Here is a 17,676-nt window from a genome sequence, read left to right as displayed (position 1 = left end):
GTCAAACCCAAACTGCAGTTTTCCTCGGTGTCAGGGAGAAATGGAGAAGTCCTCTCGCCTCGTAACGATGTAAAACAAATGGTTGAAATGTTGTTTTAACGTCTGCGGAAACGAGAGCGAGCGTTTCGAGGCCATTCACGTGTTTGCTAGCTCACGTCTGTGGATTTTAAACCTGCCCGACACACGTCAACAAGTGGATTTACCTGCCGTGGCTATCAATGGCCTCCAAAGGTAAAGTGACTGTTAAAGGTTTTTAACTAAAGCCATCAGATACGACAACAGAGAGCGAGTGAGAGAGGAGACTGTGACGTGGAAGATGAGTTTACACTGAAGCATTTAACGTGTTGCTGTTGAAGTGTAGCTCACTGTGACTGAAGCCTGTTTGTGACTCTGCAGGTTGGCAGCATCCTTATGTCAACGTATTCAAACATGTCCGAGTTGAAGACTGGAAGAGGTCTGCTAAAGAGGGGGATGTGACAACATACACGGTAACTGTGTGCCACACTGTGCAGCTGTGGGATTTCAAAGTTCAACTTGCAGTAACACCGTAAACTACCCTTTTTAAAGATTCAAGGGTTGGTTCGGTTTCTGTGTTTCATCTTCATGGATTCCAGTAGTGTCCACATTGTCGACTTGGGTGTCTCTGAAGTGAAAATCACGATGACAAATGGGATACCACAACGGCAAATCACAACAACACGACCAAAGTACAATGGCTGATCAAAATGCACAACAGGGTAAAAAAAACAACACAAGAAACCACAAAACACAATGATAAATATGAAAACAACAAAAATGTCGCAAAAACACAATAATTACAAAACACAAGGACAAAGGACCAATAAGAAAACACAGCAACTGAACAAAAAGCACGACAGCCAAACAATGACCCAACAACTTAACTTAACTGCTTCACTTTTGACGGAAAGAGAGAGGTAGCTGCTTGTCGCTGAGTGGACAAACGCACCTGCTATAAGGATGGACACTAGGTTCATCCAATCAGCGTTGTGATTTGCTGTTGTGATTTCCCATTTGTGAAATTTGCCTTTCAGGGCCACCGTAGTCCACTATTATGATTTGGCTAAATAAACAGCTTTTGTCTCAATTCTTTCCAACTTTAAAATCTTGGCAGGGTCCTCATCCCTTCAATGAACTAACTATATAAACAATATATATATATATATATATATCTCCATGACACCCTCTAGGACAAGACGCTGAAATGCTCAGTTTTCAGAATCAGGGGTCCTGTTCCTGCCAACAGTTACATCCTGGTACCCAAAAACACAAACCAGTCTCTGGGGCTGACTGGGCGCTACTTCTACCTTCTGTTCAGACCCATTCCTGGAAAATACTTTGTAGTCCACCTGGATGTTGCCGCAGAGGTATGTATCTTATTGCTTGATTCTGTGCATGCGTACACTGCACGGCTGTTTTCAGGCCTATACAGTGGCCTTTCAGCTCCATAAATGGTCTTTGGTTTGAGTCCCTTTGAGATTATATTGACACACATGATACTGCACTTCATTTTTAAACGCAACGATCCCCAGCTCGGCATTATTAGCTTCTCTTTATAATTCTTTGACATTTCAAAGTTTGTTCTTCTAATGTGTTGACAATGTAGTCGAATAGAAAAGTGGGAGCAAATATTCTCCACAGTCTTTTGTTTACTGTTGAAATGTGTGAAAAAAAGATTCAGTTTAATCTCTTAACTCTTTTTAGAGCTACATTTTTACTCATTCAAGCAGCACTTTCAAGACAGTTTAGGATATGATATTTTTTATTGACTTTTACAACTTTTCAAGCATTTTCTTATTCCTTTTTCTATCTCTTGCTCCCTGCTGTGATGTGTAGGAGGGCCAGGTTGTGCGTATCACCTTTTCAAATATGTTCAAAGAGTTCAAGTCCACAGCGACCTGGCTCCAGTTTCCTTTTCTGTGTGAAGCTGAGAAGGATTCAGTCTATGAGAGCACATCCAAATCTTCAAGACATGGTAAAACACACATGCAACTGTACTTATATGACCATAATCATTTCCTTTTGTTTCATTAGATGCCCTACTAAGAGTCCACTGTACTTTTCTACGTATTGTAACTTATCTTTATGTTTTTTTGGCTCCAGGTTTCGTGGATCCAGCGCCCAATTCAGTGCGCTGGACCTGTCTGATGCTGGATCTGCAGCACACACTCTCCGTCTATGTCAACCGCTACTACAGACACGTGAAGAGCATCAAGCTTTGTGCCAACTTGGCAGTGAAAAACATGTTTACCAGTGACCTGCTGCTAGATCCAGGTGGCTCTATTTTGTGTTTTTTTACAATGTATAAATCTTATACTTGATATTCACACCTCATGTTTTGTGAATGCCACTAATTTGAGGCAATGCCATTTGAAAAATAAAAGAACAAAAACAAATAAGACAAAGTTCTCATCTCTTTGTCCTTTTCTCTCTCAATAGGGGTTTCCTTCAGTGAAGCCAAGCTGATGGGACTGGCCTCTTCTCTGGGAACAGGTCCCATGCCTCGAGACATGTCATTCCCTGTGCCAAAGGGCGGCTCCTGGCATGACCTCTACGACCATATCAAGTACGGTTACCTCATCAGAGAAAGTTCTGAAGTTAACACAAACAGCCTTGTCGCAGGGCTGTCTATTTTAAGACATTAACATCAGCCAGGCTTTTGGAATGTATCTTCATGATGATTTTTTTTTTTTTAAAGCAACAGTCTACTATTGCAAATGAAAGGAAACTACAATTGCCTGCTTTATTGCAGTCTGTTGACATAGACTCTCTTCTTTTCTCCTCCCCTAACAGGTTTCCCTCAGAGGGAACAAAGTTGCCCTTAGACTCCATTCAAAAAGGCAATCCAAGTAGTAAGTCATGAAATATCACCCTGCACCTCACTCTCATCACATGGTATTTAACAATTTGTCTGCCTTGTGTGCGATGCTCTTTACGTCTGACTCCTTTTGCTTTTTAAGATTTTCCTTAAAACATCTGTTTTTCTCCACAAAAATATTTAGCACCAGAAACAATTTTGTTGTCATTCATTTCATTCCACTGTTTCTTTTGAAAAAGCTTTTGGAAATCAATTCTTACAAAGAAAGAAAATTATAATTCATCTTTTTTAGTTCTTGCATGCCCGGTATTAAGGATGAATAACATTCGTGCCCCAATTTTTCACAGGCTGTGTCCTAAGACCGATTAGAGGTGAGGTATCTCGCTGTGTCACCCTCAGCAGACCAGTTCAGGACCGCGTGTCCCTCGTTCAGCAGATCACCACCCCAAAATCAGTAAGCTACAGTACAAGCTTTCATCAAGCCTCTGTGTATTAGCCCAGCTAGATTTGAAATCTGTTAAATAGTAAAATTATGTTATGAAACACTTTTTTTCTCTTAAGATGCTTTGTTTAATTTTCAGTTTTTCCCCCCTCCTGTCTCCTCAGCTGCTGAGGGATCGAACCCCCGTGGTGACTAACATACCAGAGCTTGGTGTAGTCTCCTCTCACCAGAAGGACGACTGGCTTTGCCATAATGATAACCAGCAGCAGCAGGAGTCTGCATGCGACAGTCCACACCAGCTCACATCCAGGTCACCCTGTGATACTGATGACAGTGAAGTCCATGTGTTTGCACACCCTGAGGATGCCTTCAGCAAATACGGGGAGGAAAGTGAAGAAGAGGTGAAGCTTCATATGGACTAGATTGTACTTTCGATTAAACTTAAGTATTGAACTGCGTCCAGATGCAATTGTTTGGTCATTCTTCAGAATTTATGTCTGAAAATTACTCTTATAGAGAAAAGAACAATAATATACCAGATCGCTCTCTCTGGTACATCATTTTCATTATAGTGCATGAGACCACAATGCATCCAATAGAGTTTAGTAACTGCTTTGAAAACACTGTTCACCTTGTCATATTCCCAGGTTGTTTGCAGTTCTCCTCCACATCCTCTTCATTTGTCATCAGCATCTAATGAAGCCAAACAGCAGGTAAGACATGAGAGTTTGTGAGAGGGAAATGAAAACAACTTGAAACATAATTTGTTTGAGAGCTCATTACTAAATATTATAAATCTGCTTTTTTTTCTGCTCTCTTCATTAGAAGCTGCTTCCAGACCCTATTCTCAATCTCAATCGAATCATTGGATTTGGAGGAGGCACTTTTAAATATGTATGCTCATTAAGATCTAAACTATAATAAAAAATAGGCTGGCTTCATCCTGCGGTTATAAACTAGAGGTCTAACATTTGCTTTGTATTCCGTTACAGGCTCTGTGGACCAAATCAGGTGATGCAGTGGTATATCCGTGTCATGCAATCATCGTCTCTATGAAGATTTCCTCAAACCAGCAGAGATTCTTTATTGGCCACACTGATAAGGTAAATGAGTGGTTATATGTTGTGCTAGCCCACACATTGTTTACAATGGCCTCCTATGAAAGGTTCTTTAAATTGTTTAATTCTAGGTCTTGAAGCGTGGTTGCAAGGCAGAGAGAAAGCATTTCCTTCTGCCTTTGTTACAGAAATTAACTTCTTGACATGTGCGTTTTCTCTGTAGGTGTCTGCCCTTGCTTTTAATGGCAACACGACCCTGCTGGCCTCAGCGCAAACTGGTAATCATAGTGTAGTGCGAGTATGGAACTACCACAAAGGAAACTGTCTGGCAATGTTCAGAATTCATGCTCATTCATTATCCTCTCTAAGGTAACCAACTGCGCACGTCATATACATGGTTCATTGACATGTTAAACGCTGTTCGCTCTTTCAAAATGTCTCTTTTGTTCTTTTCTTTCCATTAATACAGCTTCTCAAACATTGGCAGTGTTCTCTGTGGAGTGGGTAAAGACAGTCACAATAAAACAGTAAGACTCATGACTACTCTGACTGACTCATCTAGTTGATATTTCAAATGACTAATAATAACTATAAATTATTGCCCTTAGCTGCAAGCAGACTGTATATATTTGCAGTCCTAATTCTGCACTTCTTAGATGGTGGTGGTGTGGAACACTCAGAATATCACTAAAGGTGGTGAGGTGACCATCTTAGCCAAAGCTCACACCGATGTGGACATTAACACCATGAAGGTCGCCTACTTCGATGATACAAGGTACCCTGGTTTCTGTGTTTAGTCACGGATTGATTGATTGATTCTTTTCAACAAAAATGCAGGTCTCCATCTAATAATAATAATAATAACCCAAATATGTTGAGCACCTTTCATACAAGAAATAGCTAGAAATGAAGGCATGAATCAGCTTTTCAGCATCTGTATAGTTTTATAAATGGCCGAACATTTGCTATGTTTCTTCTACATCATACATACACACTCTACTCTCATTATATAGATGTTATATTTTGCAGAACACATACAGATATAGAAAGGCATTACATTCTGAGTGGACACTTTCTTAATAGAATGAGGTTGTAGTTCTCCAGTGATGACTGATGAGTCGTTACACTCCTAGCCACTCAGTAAATCAGAGAACAGTAACTGAACCATCAAAATGATGAAGAGGAAAGACACAACAACAATAAAAGACTTTGATAAAATCCTAAGCTAACAAGTGGTGAAAGGGATTGTACTACCTAGAGACCTAAACATCTTATTGAATATGAAAATTAGGAATGTTGCATTAGCATTATTTGATTCATGCATGGTGCCTGTGGCAGTTTGCAGTGCCAGCAAGGGCCCTGTGTCGTCTGTTGACTCCCACAGTGCTCACTGGTGATCAGCTATTCACAGAATTCATGATCACCCCTAAACCCTCAGAAAGCTGCAAACAGCCAAATCCCCAGCATCAGTGTTCAGTTCAAAGCTAGATAATGCAGCTTTAAATTATTCTGGATGAACCACTGTTTAAAGGCTTTTTTTGTGTTGAATGTCTGAAGCATAAGACAGAATTGAAGAATCATTCTGAAACTCTTTTTTAAAAAGTGTGCTTTTGCAAAGAGAGTTGTGTCACTTCAGCAGTTTTTTGTAGTAGAAAGAGTAGAACAGAAATAAGCCTCATATTGACTTGTCAGTTATTTAGAATTCTGGGACTAAATGTCAGAGTGTGTTGCTTTTAGGTTGGTGTCGTGTGGTCGTGACAATATTCGTCTGTGGCGAGTACGGAATGGGACGCTGCGCTCCTGTCCAGTAAACCTGGGGGAATACCACTCGATGGACTTCACCGACGTGGCCTTTGAGGAGGGAAACGCCTCCAACCAGCATCCAGATGATCAAACACTGTGAGTGAAAGGTCACTCATCATTGTAATAAATATGAATTTTATCTAGACATTCAGTAATTGGATTTAATAAAAGATGACTCTCTTCCCATAGATTTGCCAGCAGTCGCAGTGGCCATATCTTTGAGGTGGACTACCGCCGCGTAGAAATTAGAAATGTGAGGAGACTGTTGCCTGCACAGCAGCAGCATGCAGGCAACAGAGAGAAAATGACTTTTAACACAGGTGGGTCTGAAATCATTTGGAGCAAGAAACTGTTTATTTCATATTTTGAAGCAGAGCCTTTGAAGACATGAGTGTGGGTGCTTGTGATTCACAGGTCCCGGCATCGCAATCAACAGCATCAGCGTGTCCTCGTCATTCTGTGCCACGGGCTCTGAAGACGGCTTCCTGCGTCTGTGGCCTCTCGATTTTTCTGCCGTCTTCCTGGAGGCTGGTAGGCACAGTGGGGTTAGGCCTGACATTAACCTGCAGCCAACTAACTGTAGGGGATAGTTCACATCCTCATACAAGGCAATCACTGAGACACATGTCATTGTTTCCCAGAGCACGAGGGACCTGTGAGCCTGGTGTCGGTCTCATCGGACAGTCTTCAGGTCCTGGCAGCCACCTCAACCGGTATCCTGGGTTTCCTTGATGTGAGCAGCCACGGGTACAGCACACTGATGAGGTCGCACACAGACACTGTGCTTGGCTTCAGTGTGGACGGCGTCCGTCGGCATCTCACAACTGCCTCTTCCGACGGCACGGTGCGCATTTGGAATATGGACTCCTTACAGCAGGTCAATCCACGTCATATCAATTTCTCTTCCTAATTTCATTGGGGAGGCACTGTCCTTAAGTTTTTTTGAACCAGACATAAAAAGGCTCAAGTCTGTGTACAATGTTCACAATCTCAATTTAGAAAAACAGGAAATGGGTATTCTGTCCTTCTTTTTGTCAGTTTTACTTTCACTGCTGAAGCTAGACCATTTGAGGCTGTTTTTAATCTCTCTTTCTAGTCTAGTTTGTGATTTATAAAAAGAGAGCGATTATAATTGTCTGGTTTTATTGAATAATCCAACCACCAAAGTCCTTGTTCACTCTCTACGACTGAATGTCTTGTTGTCTCCTGTGTTTAGCTGTACGACTTTGTGTCTGAGGACAGCCCCTGTTCAGTGGCCTTCCATCCCAGTGAGCAGGTCTTCTCTTGTGGCTCCAGTTCAGGCGTCATCAGGGTCTTTGACATCTCAAGTGCCAAACTGTTGGCTGAACACAAGTACGTCTGAACTAACTACCTCTTGTGTAATTATATTATTATTATATATTATATAGTATAATATGTTGTGTTATAGTTTACAATGCTTAAAATACATAATAATTGGACTATAACTAGTAAATTGACCTTGATATTAAAGGAAAAAATTTGCAATTATATTTTGATGTAGATAACAGGTACGGTTATGACTGCACTGTCAAATAATATGGGAAATTCTCATCTGTGTTTATGTCATAAGCCTAATATCTGCCACGTGGGTCAGTTTTGGTGCATTTACAGATGAGTCAAGTGCAACAGATACCACTTTAACTGCTGTTAACAAGTGTATCCTTCAAGAGGGTACTGACTGCTTTTGTATTCTTATATCTCAGCATATATGTTGCTGCTTACATACAGTATGTGTGTATATATATATTACAGGCATCACATTGGTGAAGTGGTTGGTCTTGCCTTCTCTCCGGACGGGGAGTACATGTACAGTGCTGACTCTCAAGGCTCTCTTGCACTTTACAACTCCTCTGAGGAAGATCACAATGTCATCAGAGTTGTATGTATGTATACACAGACACACACACACACACCTCAAGATTATTGTAGTAGATCATATGTTACACTGAATCTTACCATAAACCATACATGCAGGCACAGAATAAAATTGAATTAGCTAGCCATCACAATGTGATATTGCTTGAACTGACTTTACTCAAAGGCTCACTAGTTTGAGTTACAGTTAGTTTATCCGAAAGCCGCATTTATCATCATCTTGAGATTCACTCTGTACCTGATTTTCTAGGTAATGTGGTGGCCCGAGGCACGGAGCGCGCTCCAGACGCTCTCACAGTGCGCAGTGACAGCCGCTGTCTGGCTTTTGTCGGTCCCTCCGAGTACATTGTCACTATTGCGGACGCACGGTCTCTGGATGAGGTATCTGCACATTGACGGCTTTCATGCCTAATGAGTAGTGAGGCTGCATCACCCTTCCATTATACGGGTTTCTCTCGTGGGTCCGACTGACACATGTCATCCTTACCCAGTTGCTCCACGTGGATGTGAGTATTTTGGACGTAGAGAGCCCTCGTCTGGATTCTGCACTGAAGGTCTGCTTCTCCCTGGCCTCCACTGAACATCTGCTGGTTGCGACATCTGCTAACAAAATCCTCTGGGTTAGCACTAAGACAGGCCGTCTGCTCCGCGAGGTAACACCACAGATGTTGTGTCTTAAATTATCAGCAAATCATTTTGCAATGTTTTTATTTATTTGCTGAAAGTGTAAAATATTAAGCAGAGGAAGGCATTTAAAAAGTTTCAGTAGAACATGAGATTAGCTGACAGAGATACAGACGGGAAGAAGCTCACAGGGTAGAAGAATGATGAGAACATGTCTGAAGGGAAAGCAACAAGAGACAGAGGGTTTTGATATGACCAGATTGTCTCTACACCATCATTTGATCCGATTTTCAGTTAAATGTCAGAGATTGTTTTCATTTTCCTTTCAGATTTCTAAGGTTCACAAACATCAGATCTCATCCTTGGCTGTGAGTGAGGACAGTCGATTCCTGCTGACTGCAGGACACAAAGCTGTTAAAGTGTGGGATTATAACATGCAGCTCGATATAAACTCACAGGTACTCAACAGTTAGATCCCTTTTAACTTTTACTATTAGTGGCTGTAATGTAACTTATACATTCTCTACAGATTTTTTTATTTTATCAAGTAACTTCTGCAGAAACTATGTTGTGTTTATTTCACTTTCAAGTAGAAGTATTAGAAGGTTATGTGATTTCTGTTGTGACTGAGACGCTTGTTTCTCTGGAGCAGATGTTCATAGGTCACAGTCAGCCTATCTGCCAGGTGAGCTTCACCCCGGACCAAATGGGAGTAGTCTCAGTGGGAGACGCCATATTTCTGTGGGACTTCCTGGCGCATTCTGGTTACTCATTGACTAATCGCCGGTAATAATCTGTTTCACGTTTAAATCTTGTGTTTTACGCTTCATGAGTTTTATTTTTAAGTGTCCAATTCACTCTGTCTTCACTCACAGTTCACCTCTCAGAGTAAACCACACCCCGGCCCCTGAATCAGGTAAATTTACATAGAGGTCATTGAAATGCAAAAATAATAGAGTGCACGTGATCCAAATCTTAGGACTAAATTCAATGTATTTCTTTAATTTGTGTTTTCATGTAACAGTTCATCGAGATGTTGCGGTGAGTGACGTTCAGTTGTCCAATGGGAGGCCTCGACATAAAGCACCCCTCCCTTCCTCACCACCTCCACATCTAGAGATCAGCACAACATACCAAGCTGATGGGGTTGGTAAGTTCTCCCGCTCATGTAAATAGATATGAACATGCGTATATCAAATATTTTAATTGTCTTACTGGTGTTAACCTCAGTACCTCAGCTTTAAGCTAAAAAAGCCAATCCCCAATAGTTGCCTAGCAACACCTTAATTCACTTGCCACACTCTTACTCTGCATGTGTTCGTTGCTATTGACTACAACCAAAGTGTTCTGTAAATGAAGATGTTGATTATAGGGACCTTTTTCTGTGAAACTTTAGTGGTTGGTGGAGGTGTACGACTGTGAGGCTGTAATTGTAGTGGTTCTCTTTTGAAACGTTTGGCTCCTCGTCTCTTTGTGAAGACACCCCAACCCTCACAACTGCTCCAGGCCCGCCCGGGGGTTCAGGTCCGTCATCTGGCCCCAGATCTGCCTCCTCCTTCCTCAAAGTTACAGAGCTGGTCAAAACACCTTCCCTGAATAGCAGCCATAATGACACTAGTAAGTGCTCCCCTACCATACTTAATATTTGCAGTGAACTGACTATTCTCTTTTGCTGTTGTATTTATGTCTTTATGCGTCTTTTTTTTTTTTTTTTTTTTTAAGTTCAGTCAAAAGGCAAGAAGCCAATACGTCCAGATTGTTACAGGCACTTTATCCCACGTTTCAAAAACTCCACTATTTTTCAGGTAAACAACACTTTGTATTATAATGAACTGTAGTCACGGAGTGCTTTGATATTCCTGCTCTCCAGTCTGACAGTTTTCTTGGATTCAGGCGGCTGTGGCTCCCCAACCAGGAGAGGAGGGCATCAAGCTGAAAGCAGTGATTGGCTATAATGGCAATGGCCGTGGCAACATGGTGTGGAGCCCTGACCAAGGTCATTATAATATACTGAAAGTAAAAGTTAAACATTAACAGTAGACTAAAATAAATAATGAACTTTAAAACTGAGGTTGGTGAAAGTTGTTGTCTCTCAATACATTTTTTCTGTAGGTTTATTTGCGTACTCGTGTGGCTGCGTGGTGGTGGTGGAGCACCTTCATACAGGATGTCAGAGACACTTGCAAGGCCACAGTGAGGAGATCTCTTGTCTTGCGATCTCAAATGATGCACAGGTACTTTTATCATAGTTTTTGACTTTTAGTTTGTGTTAGATTCTGTGAACCTAAAGTCACGCTGCTCAGACCAGAGAGAAAGCCAAAAATCAAGTTTGCCATGCGTTTTATGGAATAATGCTTTGCGTCTTGTTATCTCCTGCCCAGAAAATGGCTTCAGCAGCAGGCGGCAGTAACGGCAGCAGAAGCCTTGTCTGCATTTGGGATGTGCAGAATGGAACATGTCATAAAAGCATCTCCTTCCACAGAGGGGCGGTGCAAAGTCTCTGTTTTTCCAGGGACGATCGCTTCTTTCTCTCTGTCGGTCAGTAACATTTGAATTTATACTCTTGGCATAATAACAAATAACAAATGTTGCTACTGTTACTACTATGGGTTTCTTCCCAATTCCCTACAGGAGACTTCTCTGAGCCAGAGCTGGCTCTGTGGAGCACCAAGACCTTCCAGCTGCTGTCCAGCGTGAGCATGTCGGGGCCGATCCATGATGCAGCCTTCAGCCGCTCTGCAGCCGGCCAGCTGGCCTGTGTGGGCAGCCGGGGGTTATACTTCTGCCTCCTCCACACTCATGTGCTGGATGCTGACCTGCAGGTAAAACAGACATTGTGATTTAGGAAGTACTATATCATTTTCAACTGCACATTTAGTGTGTTCTTGTGGGTAATTATTGTACTTGTACACACCCTGGTACATAAGGATTGACCTGTCTTTCACCCTTTCAGGTCCAGAGGGTGAAAGCACCTGCGGAGGTCGGGGATGTGGAGCTGACCGCTCTGTGCTACCACACGGACTCCTTTCTGTTCACTGCCACTAACCGAGGACATGTTTGCGCCTGGGACGTGAACACACAGGATTGCTTTATGACCTGGGAAGCAGATAAGGGAGAGATTGGTACATATTTATGACACATTCTGACCATCTAGTTAGGATAATAATACTTTTAGCTCAAGTTCCCGAAAAATAGACACCAGAATTATTATCTTCTAGTTGCTTGTATTAAATTGTGGAGATGCTTTTTATTTCACTCGGTAAATTAACCTGAATGAGATTGGTGTGGTTTACTGGATTTCAGGAGTGCTGTTGTGTCGAGGGAACCGTCTGTTGACGGGCAGCAACACCCGCTGGTTCCGACTGTGGGAGGTCGAAGCCATTCAGAGCCTGGAGCCCCAGGAACAAGTCTGCCATGTGGAGGACAGGTGTGTATCTTTTTCTTAAGGCTATGTGTATGTTTGATCTCGGCAGTAGACTCTTCACATGGGATGTATACGTTCCTCAGCATGTGGAGCTAGCCACATAGATCAGCCCCGCCCTGCATTTATTGTGGTAGCCTGTGTCTTTTCTTTAGATGGACCACTGTGGTGTTGGAGAAAGAGGTAATGCTGGACGGAACCGTAGTCAGCGCAGCATTTGATAACACAATGGACATGGGCATCATTGGAACCACAGCCGGAACTCTCTGGTACATCAACTGGTCCGATAACAGCAGCATCCGGCTGGTCAGCGGGCACAAGACCAAGGTACCACGGCTCTGTCACCAACCCTGACAAATGCAAAATAACCACATCCAAATGAAAAATAACCTTGTGTCTCCGGGAAAAGCTATGGTATAAGGTTTAAACTTATAACTTATTACAATATATTATTGTTGATGGCTTGGTGGTACACATCTGCCCAAAGACTTGCTAACACATGTTACATGTCTGTCAGAAGCTACAGTTGTGACGTGGAAATGGATGTGATGAGCAAACACAGCATCAATACCTGTTCACAGTTTGTCCTGACAAAATGTCACGTCCTGAACTGAATCTTGTTTACAGCACCCTGTCTGGCTGAATTATTTATGCCATCTATTGTCATCCTCATTTTGATAAAAGAGCTTTAAATGTGTATGCCTCTGTGACAGTGTCAGCCTTGGCATTATGTTTTCAGGTTTCCAACCCTCTGTCTGAATCCCTCAGCTCAGAAAACCTTGTTGGGATTTTTAAAAATGATTTTGGAGGTCAAGGTCAATGTGACCCCAAAACACAACATTTGGGCCATAACTGAATACTTAATAAGCTGATTATGAATTTAACACAAATGTCAAAAAGAAAGAAATGCTCAAGTAATGGCATTATTATAACTTATCAGTTTTAATGTGACATCAAAAAGTTCTTGATATTATTAAACTCTATATCATAGAACACAAGGGGAGATTGTGAACATATTTCTTGCAAATGACATGACCTCTGAGGAATTCTGTTTTTCAGAAGCTTCAGTCGAGTTTCTGATGTTTGCATGATGAGATTTTCTTTCTCAGTGTAACAGCACAGACACGGTGACGTCACACTTTCCTTTTTGCCGCTGTGCAGGTTAATGATGTCTTGTTCAGCCATGACGAGAATCACTTCGCCACCTGCAGTGAGGACGGCAGCGTGAGGGTATGGTCGGTGCCCAGCAACGAACTGGTGGTGCAGTTCCAGGTGCTCAACCAGGTGAGGGGATGCATTTAGGAAATATTCAACCTTAATAGGTGGCTCAGGTCTTGTAGAAATTGAAGGAACGCTGGGGATTTCTAACTGGATATCAGCTGTAAATATGATTTGGGAAATCAGAGAAAGATAAGTTAAAGTAAGTAAGTTAAACGATTAAGATTTATTCCTTTGGCTTTTTAAGTACAGAACTATAAAAATGATAAGCATCCTCCAGGTAATAACGCTTATTACATCAGGAGCATATTTCCTACTTTGTGCAGACGGTTGTAATTATACCCACTGTGCCGGTAATTACATTCACTACACAGCTACTTTCTTTGTTTCTCTGTCAGGCCTGTTGCTGTGTGTGCTGGAGTCCCTCTCTCAGTGAGAACAGTGCATGCGTGGCTGCAGGATACAGTGACGGGACCCTGAGGATCTTCAGACTTGCCTCCTCAGAGATGGAGATGAAGCTGCATCCCCATCACGTTGCTGTCACTGCCATCCAGTACTCGGCTAGTGGTGAGAGAGCAGTTTCACAAAACGTTCATCTGCTGGTATTACTCAGATCAAGACTGTTCCCCGGTCGTCCCTCTCCTGTCTACTTTTTTAAGTGATCACTTCCTGGCTTTAGGCACAATGAGCTGTTCTGATTCAAAAGGTTATCGTCCAATGGTCAAACACAGAGGCTACATCCACGTTAATATATCTTTGTTTTCTGATAAAACCTTGCCTCCCGCGTTTGTAGGCAGCTGTAGATTTACAATTAAAATTCAACTGCATAAAGGCTGCTAGCAAAGACAACAATCTCAGCAATACTATGAAATGGCTTTCCGTGTTTCAATCAATACTAGTATTTAAAGCTGATGCTTTTTTTTTGCTCAGAAGGGTCAGGTGACAGGGACATGACAGACAAGGGTGGGATAAGTCTTGATTGATATGACGCCATCAGGAAGAACATTCTGGTGACTGCATAATTCTTTCTTCTCGTCAGAGTAAGACACAACCCTGGAGTATTCAAACTAAAGCAGTGTTTCCAAATGTTCATGTTTAGGGCTTGACAAACTACTTTGCAGTTTTTAAACAAAAGTGATAGATTTCTGGCAGGCTAAAACTCTTAATTGTAATCACAGTGCAGGATGGGGTACATGTAGTGGTGAGGTGCCCCTGACTTTTGCTATATAGCTTTTAAGCGAAGGAGAGCATGAGCCAGACAAAAGTAAATGTACATTATTAAAGTAATTATCAAGTTGTGGATTTTTTGTTGTTTATGTAGTTTTATTTAATTTAAGTTATTACATTGTTAATGGCAAAGTCTGATCCTGGCATATTATTTGTTAGTGTGGATGTAGCCTTTTAGAAAAATGTATCCATGGTCCAAGAAAGGGGTCATAACAAATTTTTCCTTCAAATTTAAGGACTCATGATCAAGTCCATGTACTGCCAGTGGCATGTCATGTAACATGTGTACATCAAAGCTGCTACGTTTCATCCAGTATCTGTTTTTGGACCCCGACAGGTCATGTGATCCTTTCAGGGGGGAAGAATGGTCTCGTAGCTGTCAGCAGCGCCGTGAATGGAGCGACTATCCAGATCATCAGGGACCACAAAGGAGCTCAGATTAACACCATCCAGTGTGTGACTGAAGAGGTCAGCTCAGTGAGTCATTGAATCAGAGAATGGAGCTTTATCTCAGCTTAATATGACGGCACATTAGAAACTGAACAAAGACTTCAGAAGCATCACACATTAAATGTCTCCTTTAGTTACAATTTCATTCGGTGGAAGATTTGCAGATGAACCTAATTCATAGTAAATTCTTAAATGATCTGTTGCACACTTTGAGTTAGATTTATCAGTAAGAGAAAGTGGCAGAAATATAAGTCTGTTAGAAACGAAACACACTGAAAAATAAATAATGACTGGAATATTTTAGAGGCAGTAAATACATTTATTGTTGTTTTTATTCATAAGTAGGTATATATCAAGATTGTTTTGAAATTATCATTTCAAATCCACTTAAATACACACTTTATACAGTTATTTATACAAAGTTATTCTTTTCATAAGCTCTCCACTGCTACAGTCTACCGGGTTATGGATCTCAAGAAAAGGAAAATGCTCTCCCTGTGGCCTTTTATCACATTTTGTTTCATCAGTATGTCTTTGGAGACTTTTTTCATCTTCTCATCCTTAGTGTAAGAATTTCGCACTGGAAGGAAAGGAGATGTGGTTGACAGCCAGTGCTGACAGACGTGTGAGTGTGTGGGCTGCTGATTGGTTGAAGGACAAGTGTGATCTCATGGACTGGCTGACATTTCCTGCTCCGGCCTATTTGGAGGTACTGGCTGTAGATTAACTGTTGGTACACGGTAATGAATGAAAATGTCTATGCACGTGTACTACACACTAGATTTTTAGCTCTGTTTCATAGTCTATACTCAGTAGAGGACCGTGGAAGATGAGCACTCACTTACCACTGAATGTATGTTTTTTTTTTGGGCTTTTGACATTTTCCAGCATATGTTTTTATCCTGTTTTTAAAATATCTTCACAAGAACATTTAGCTCGGTCATTTTGATATATCTATAAACCATTTTTGTTGCAGGATGACAGCCCACCTCCCAGCCTGGCTGCCTTCTGCCCAACAGACCCTGACCTGGTGGTCTACACAGGCTACGGAGTAGAGAAAGAGTTGTCCTTCTACAGCCTGACTAAAAAACAGGTACTGCAGCTCCCCCTGCTTCATTGTGTGGGTATTTTTCTGGTTAATGTGTGTAATATCATGCAAAATGTATTTGTTTTTCTGCAGATAATAAAAAAGATTGCCCTGCCCCACTGGGCCACATGCTTTGGTCTCTCTAAGTCTCAGCTCATAGCTGTGGGATCAAAAGGTAAACTTGAATTTTAAATGAAAGTGTAATAAAAGTTCCGAGCTCACGTTTAATACATTTCTCACTCTGTGTCTTATCTCTTGCCAGAGCGCGTGTTGAAGTTAATCAAGTCGAGCAGCGGCAGGTTTCAGGACTTCCTGCAGCACAGTGACTCACTGCAGACGTGTCACTTCTCACCCACTGGGACGCTTTTTTTCACAGTGGCTTATAATGAGATCTTGCTGTGGGAGGTGCGGGGCCTCTGAGGGCCTCGGATCTGTTTAATTTAGTCAATTTGCCTAGTTCCAATGTTACATACTGTAATTTTATTCTTCCATAAATATTTCTTTTTGTGAAGTAATTGTGGAGAAGCTTTGTGCCGCGGGTTTTTATTTAATTAAATTAACAGTTTTCTTTTGTATGTGTGGTTTTAGAATAGTTTATTTTTATGAATTGATTATTTTGTTAATTCAGTCATTTCCTATTTTTGACTTTATTTTAGGGTTTTTATGCTGCAGTTTTGTATGTATGAAAACTGACGAGAAATAAATAGTTACTGTTTTTGAGAAGTATTTTTCCTTTTTCGGTTATCACATTACTTCTGCACATTATATCCCTCTCCTTTGGTCTGTTTTCTTGTATGGTTGATTTTGTTTGTTTGTCAGCAGGATTACTCAAAAACTATGTAACAGATTTCTACAAAACTAAGGACACGAAAAGATTCAATCACATTTTGTTGTGGATTTAGCAAAATATGGTGTTTTTTACTGGGAAGTTTTGATGGGAAACAGAATAAGGCCTATTTAGGTAAAGGATATCTGCATATGAGTCATAGTAAATGTATGCAACTAGATTGAATTTAAGTGGAATGTTCATTGTTGGTGTAGGAGTGTGCTCCACTGACTGTTATTGTAGTTAAGATATTTTATAGTTTGAGTACGGTATTTTAGTTTAATCCACACACACAGTGACTAGTGTCGGGGGGGGTGGGATTTTAAGATTCGTTTATTTATACCAAACACATGCACAGACATGCACAACACACTCATGCAATGGTAGGTAAATTTATCCTCTGCATTTAACCCATCTGGTGCAGGACACACAGAGCAGTGAGCAGCCATGTACAGCGCCCGGGGAGCAGATGTTGGGGGAGTAAGGTGCCTTGCTCGGGGGCACTAGACAAGGTAGAGAGAATTGTCTTGGATTTTTGGACAGATCGATTCAGGTTCGTCTTTTGTTGTCTCTCCGTGGAGTCGAACCAGATACATTTTCTGCCAAGTTTCTACCACTAGACCACCGCCTCTCCAAAGAATGGTAAAATGATTAGAGATTCCTACATGCATTAAATCAAAACTTTACAAGGATCTAATAGTTTTAAGTAATATCATGATTGTGTACATTTCAATACATCTGATCGGGAAGCAGCGCCGTGGTTTGTCCTGCAGGGGGCGTCTTTTCAC

General features: G+C 41.4%; 1 protein-coding gene across 2 annotated transcripts; it reads left to right on the top strand.

The window, feature by feature from the left end:
- wdr90 (WD repeat domain 90) lies at positions 1–16,769 on the top strand. 2 transcript variants are annotated; one of them, XM_062378583.1, is made up of 43 exons: positions 1–231; positions 397–488; positions 1,209–1,385; positions 1,855–1,993; positions 2,122–2,292; positions 2,458–2,584; positions 2,812–2,870; positions 3,184–3,290; positions 3,443–3,679; positions 3,926–3,991; positions 4,104–4,172; positions 4,271–4,381; positions 4,560–4,705; positions 4,806–4,863; positions 4,993–5,111; positions 6,074–6,235; positions 6,329–6,459; positions 6,554–6,670; positions 6,781–7,016; positions 7,356–7,492; positions 7,913–8,043; positions 8,286–8,416; positions 8,527–8,688; positions 8,989–9,117; positions 9,312–9,445; positions 9,535–9,575; positions 9,684–9,809; positions 10,139–10,276; positions 10,382–10,464; positions 10,553–10,655; positions 10,772–10,893; positions 11,041–11,197; positions 11,291–11,481; positions 11,613–11,781; positions 11,963–12,086; positions 12,236–12,407; positions 13,242–13,364; positions 13,697–13,865; positions 14,863–14,993; positions 15,541–15,684; positions 15,952–16,068; positions 16,156–16,237; positions 16,325–16,769. In XM_062378583.1, exons 1-43 carry the CDS (start codon positions 219–221, stop codon positions 16,480–16,482), a joined length of 5,511 nt encoding a protein of 1,836 aa, XP_062234567.1. In that variant the 5' UTR covers positions 1–218; the 3' UTR covers positions 16,483–16,769. The 2 variants fall into 2 exon arrangements, with proteins under 2 accessions (XP_062234567.1, XP_062234566.1); XM_062378582.1 differs by having other exon boundaries at positions 14,863–15,002.
- The last annotated feature ends 907 nt before the right edge of the window (positions 16,770–17,676 follow it).

This window comes from Platichthys flesus, chromosome 20 (genome assembly GCF_949316205.1).
Source record: "Platichthys flesus chromosome 20, fPlaFle2.1, whole genome shotgun sequence".
NCBI classification, from domain to species: domain Eukaryota; kingdom Metazoa; phylum Chordata; class Actinopteri; order Pleuronectiformes; family Pleuronectidae; genus Platichthys; species Platichthys flesus.
The sequence above is the reverse complement of the archived record's forward strand: the minus strand, read 5'-3'. Positions and strand labels throughout refer to the sequence as shown.

Excerpts from the sequence above, each read along its gene's own strand:
- wdr90 (XM_062378582.1), top strand. Across the intron at positions 8,689-8,988 it reads CAGGCCGTCTGCTCCGCGAG|ATTTCTAAGGTTCACAAACA; the intron begins GTAACACCACAG and ends TTTTCCTTTCAG. Across the intron at positions 9,576-9,683 it reads CACCCCGGCCCCTGAATCAG|TTCATCGAGATGTTGCGGTG; the intron begins GTAAATTTACAT and ends TTCATGTAACAG.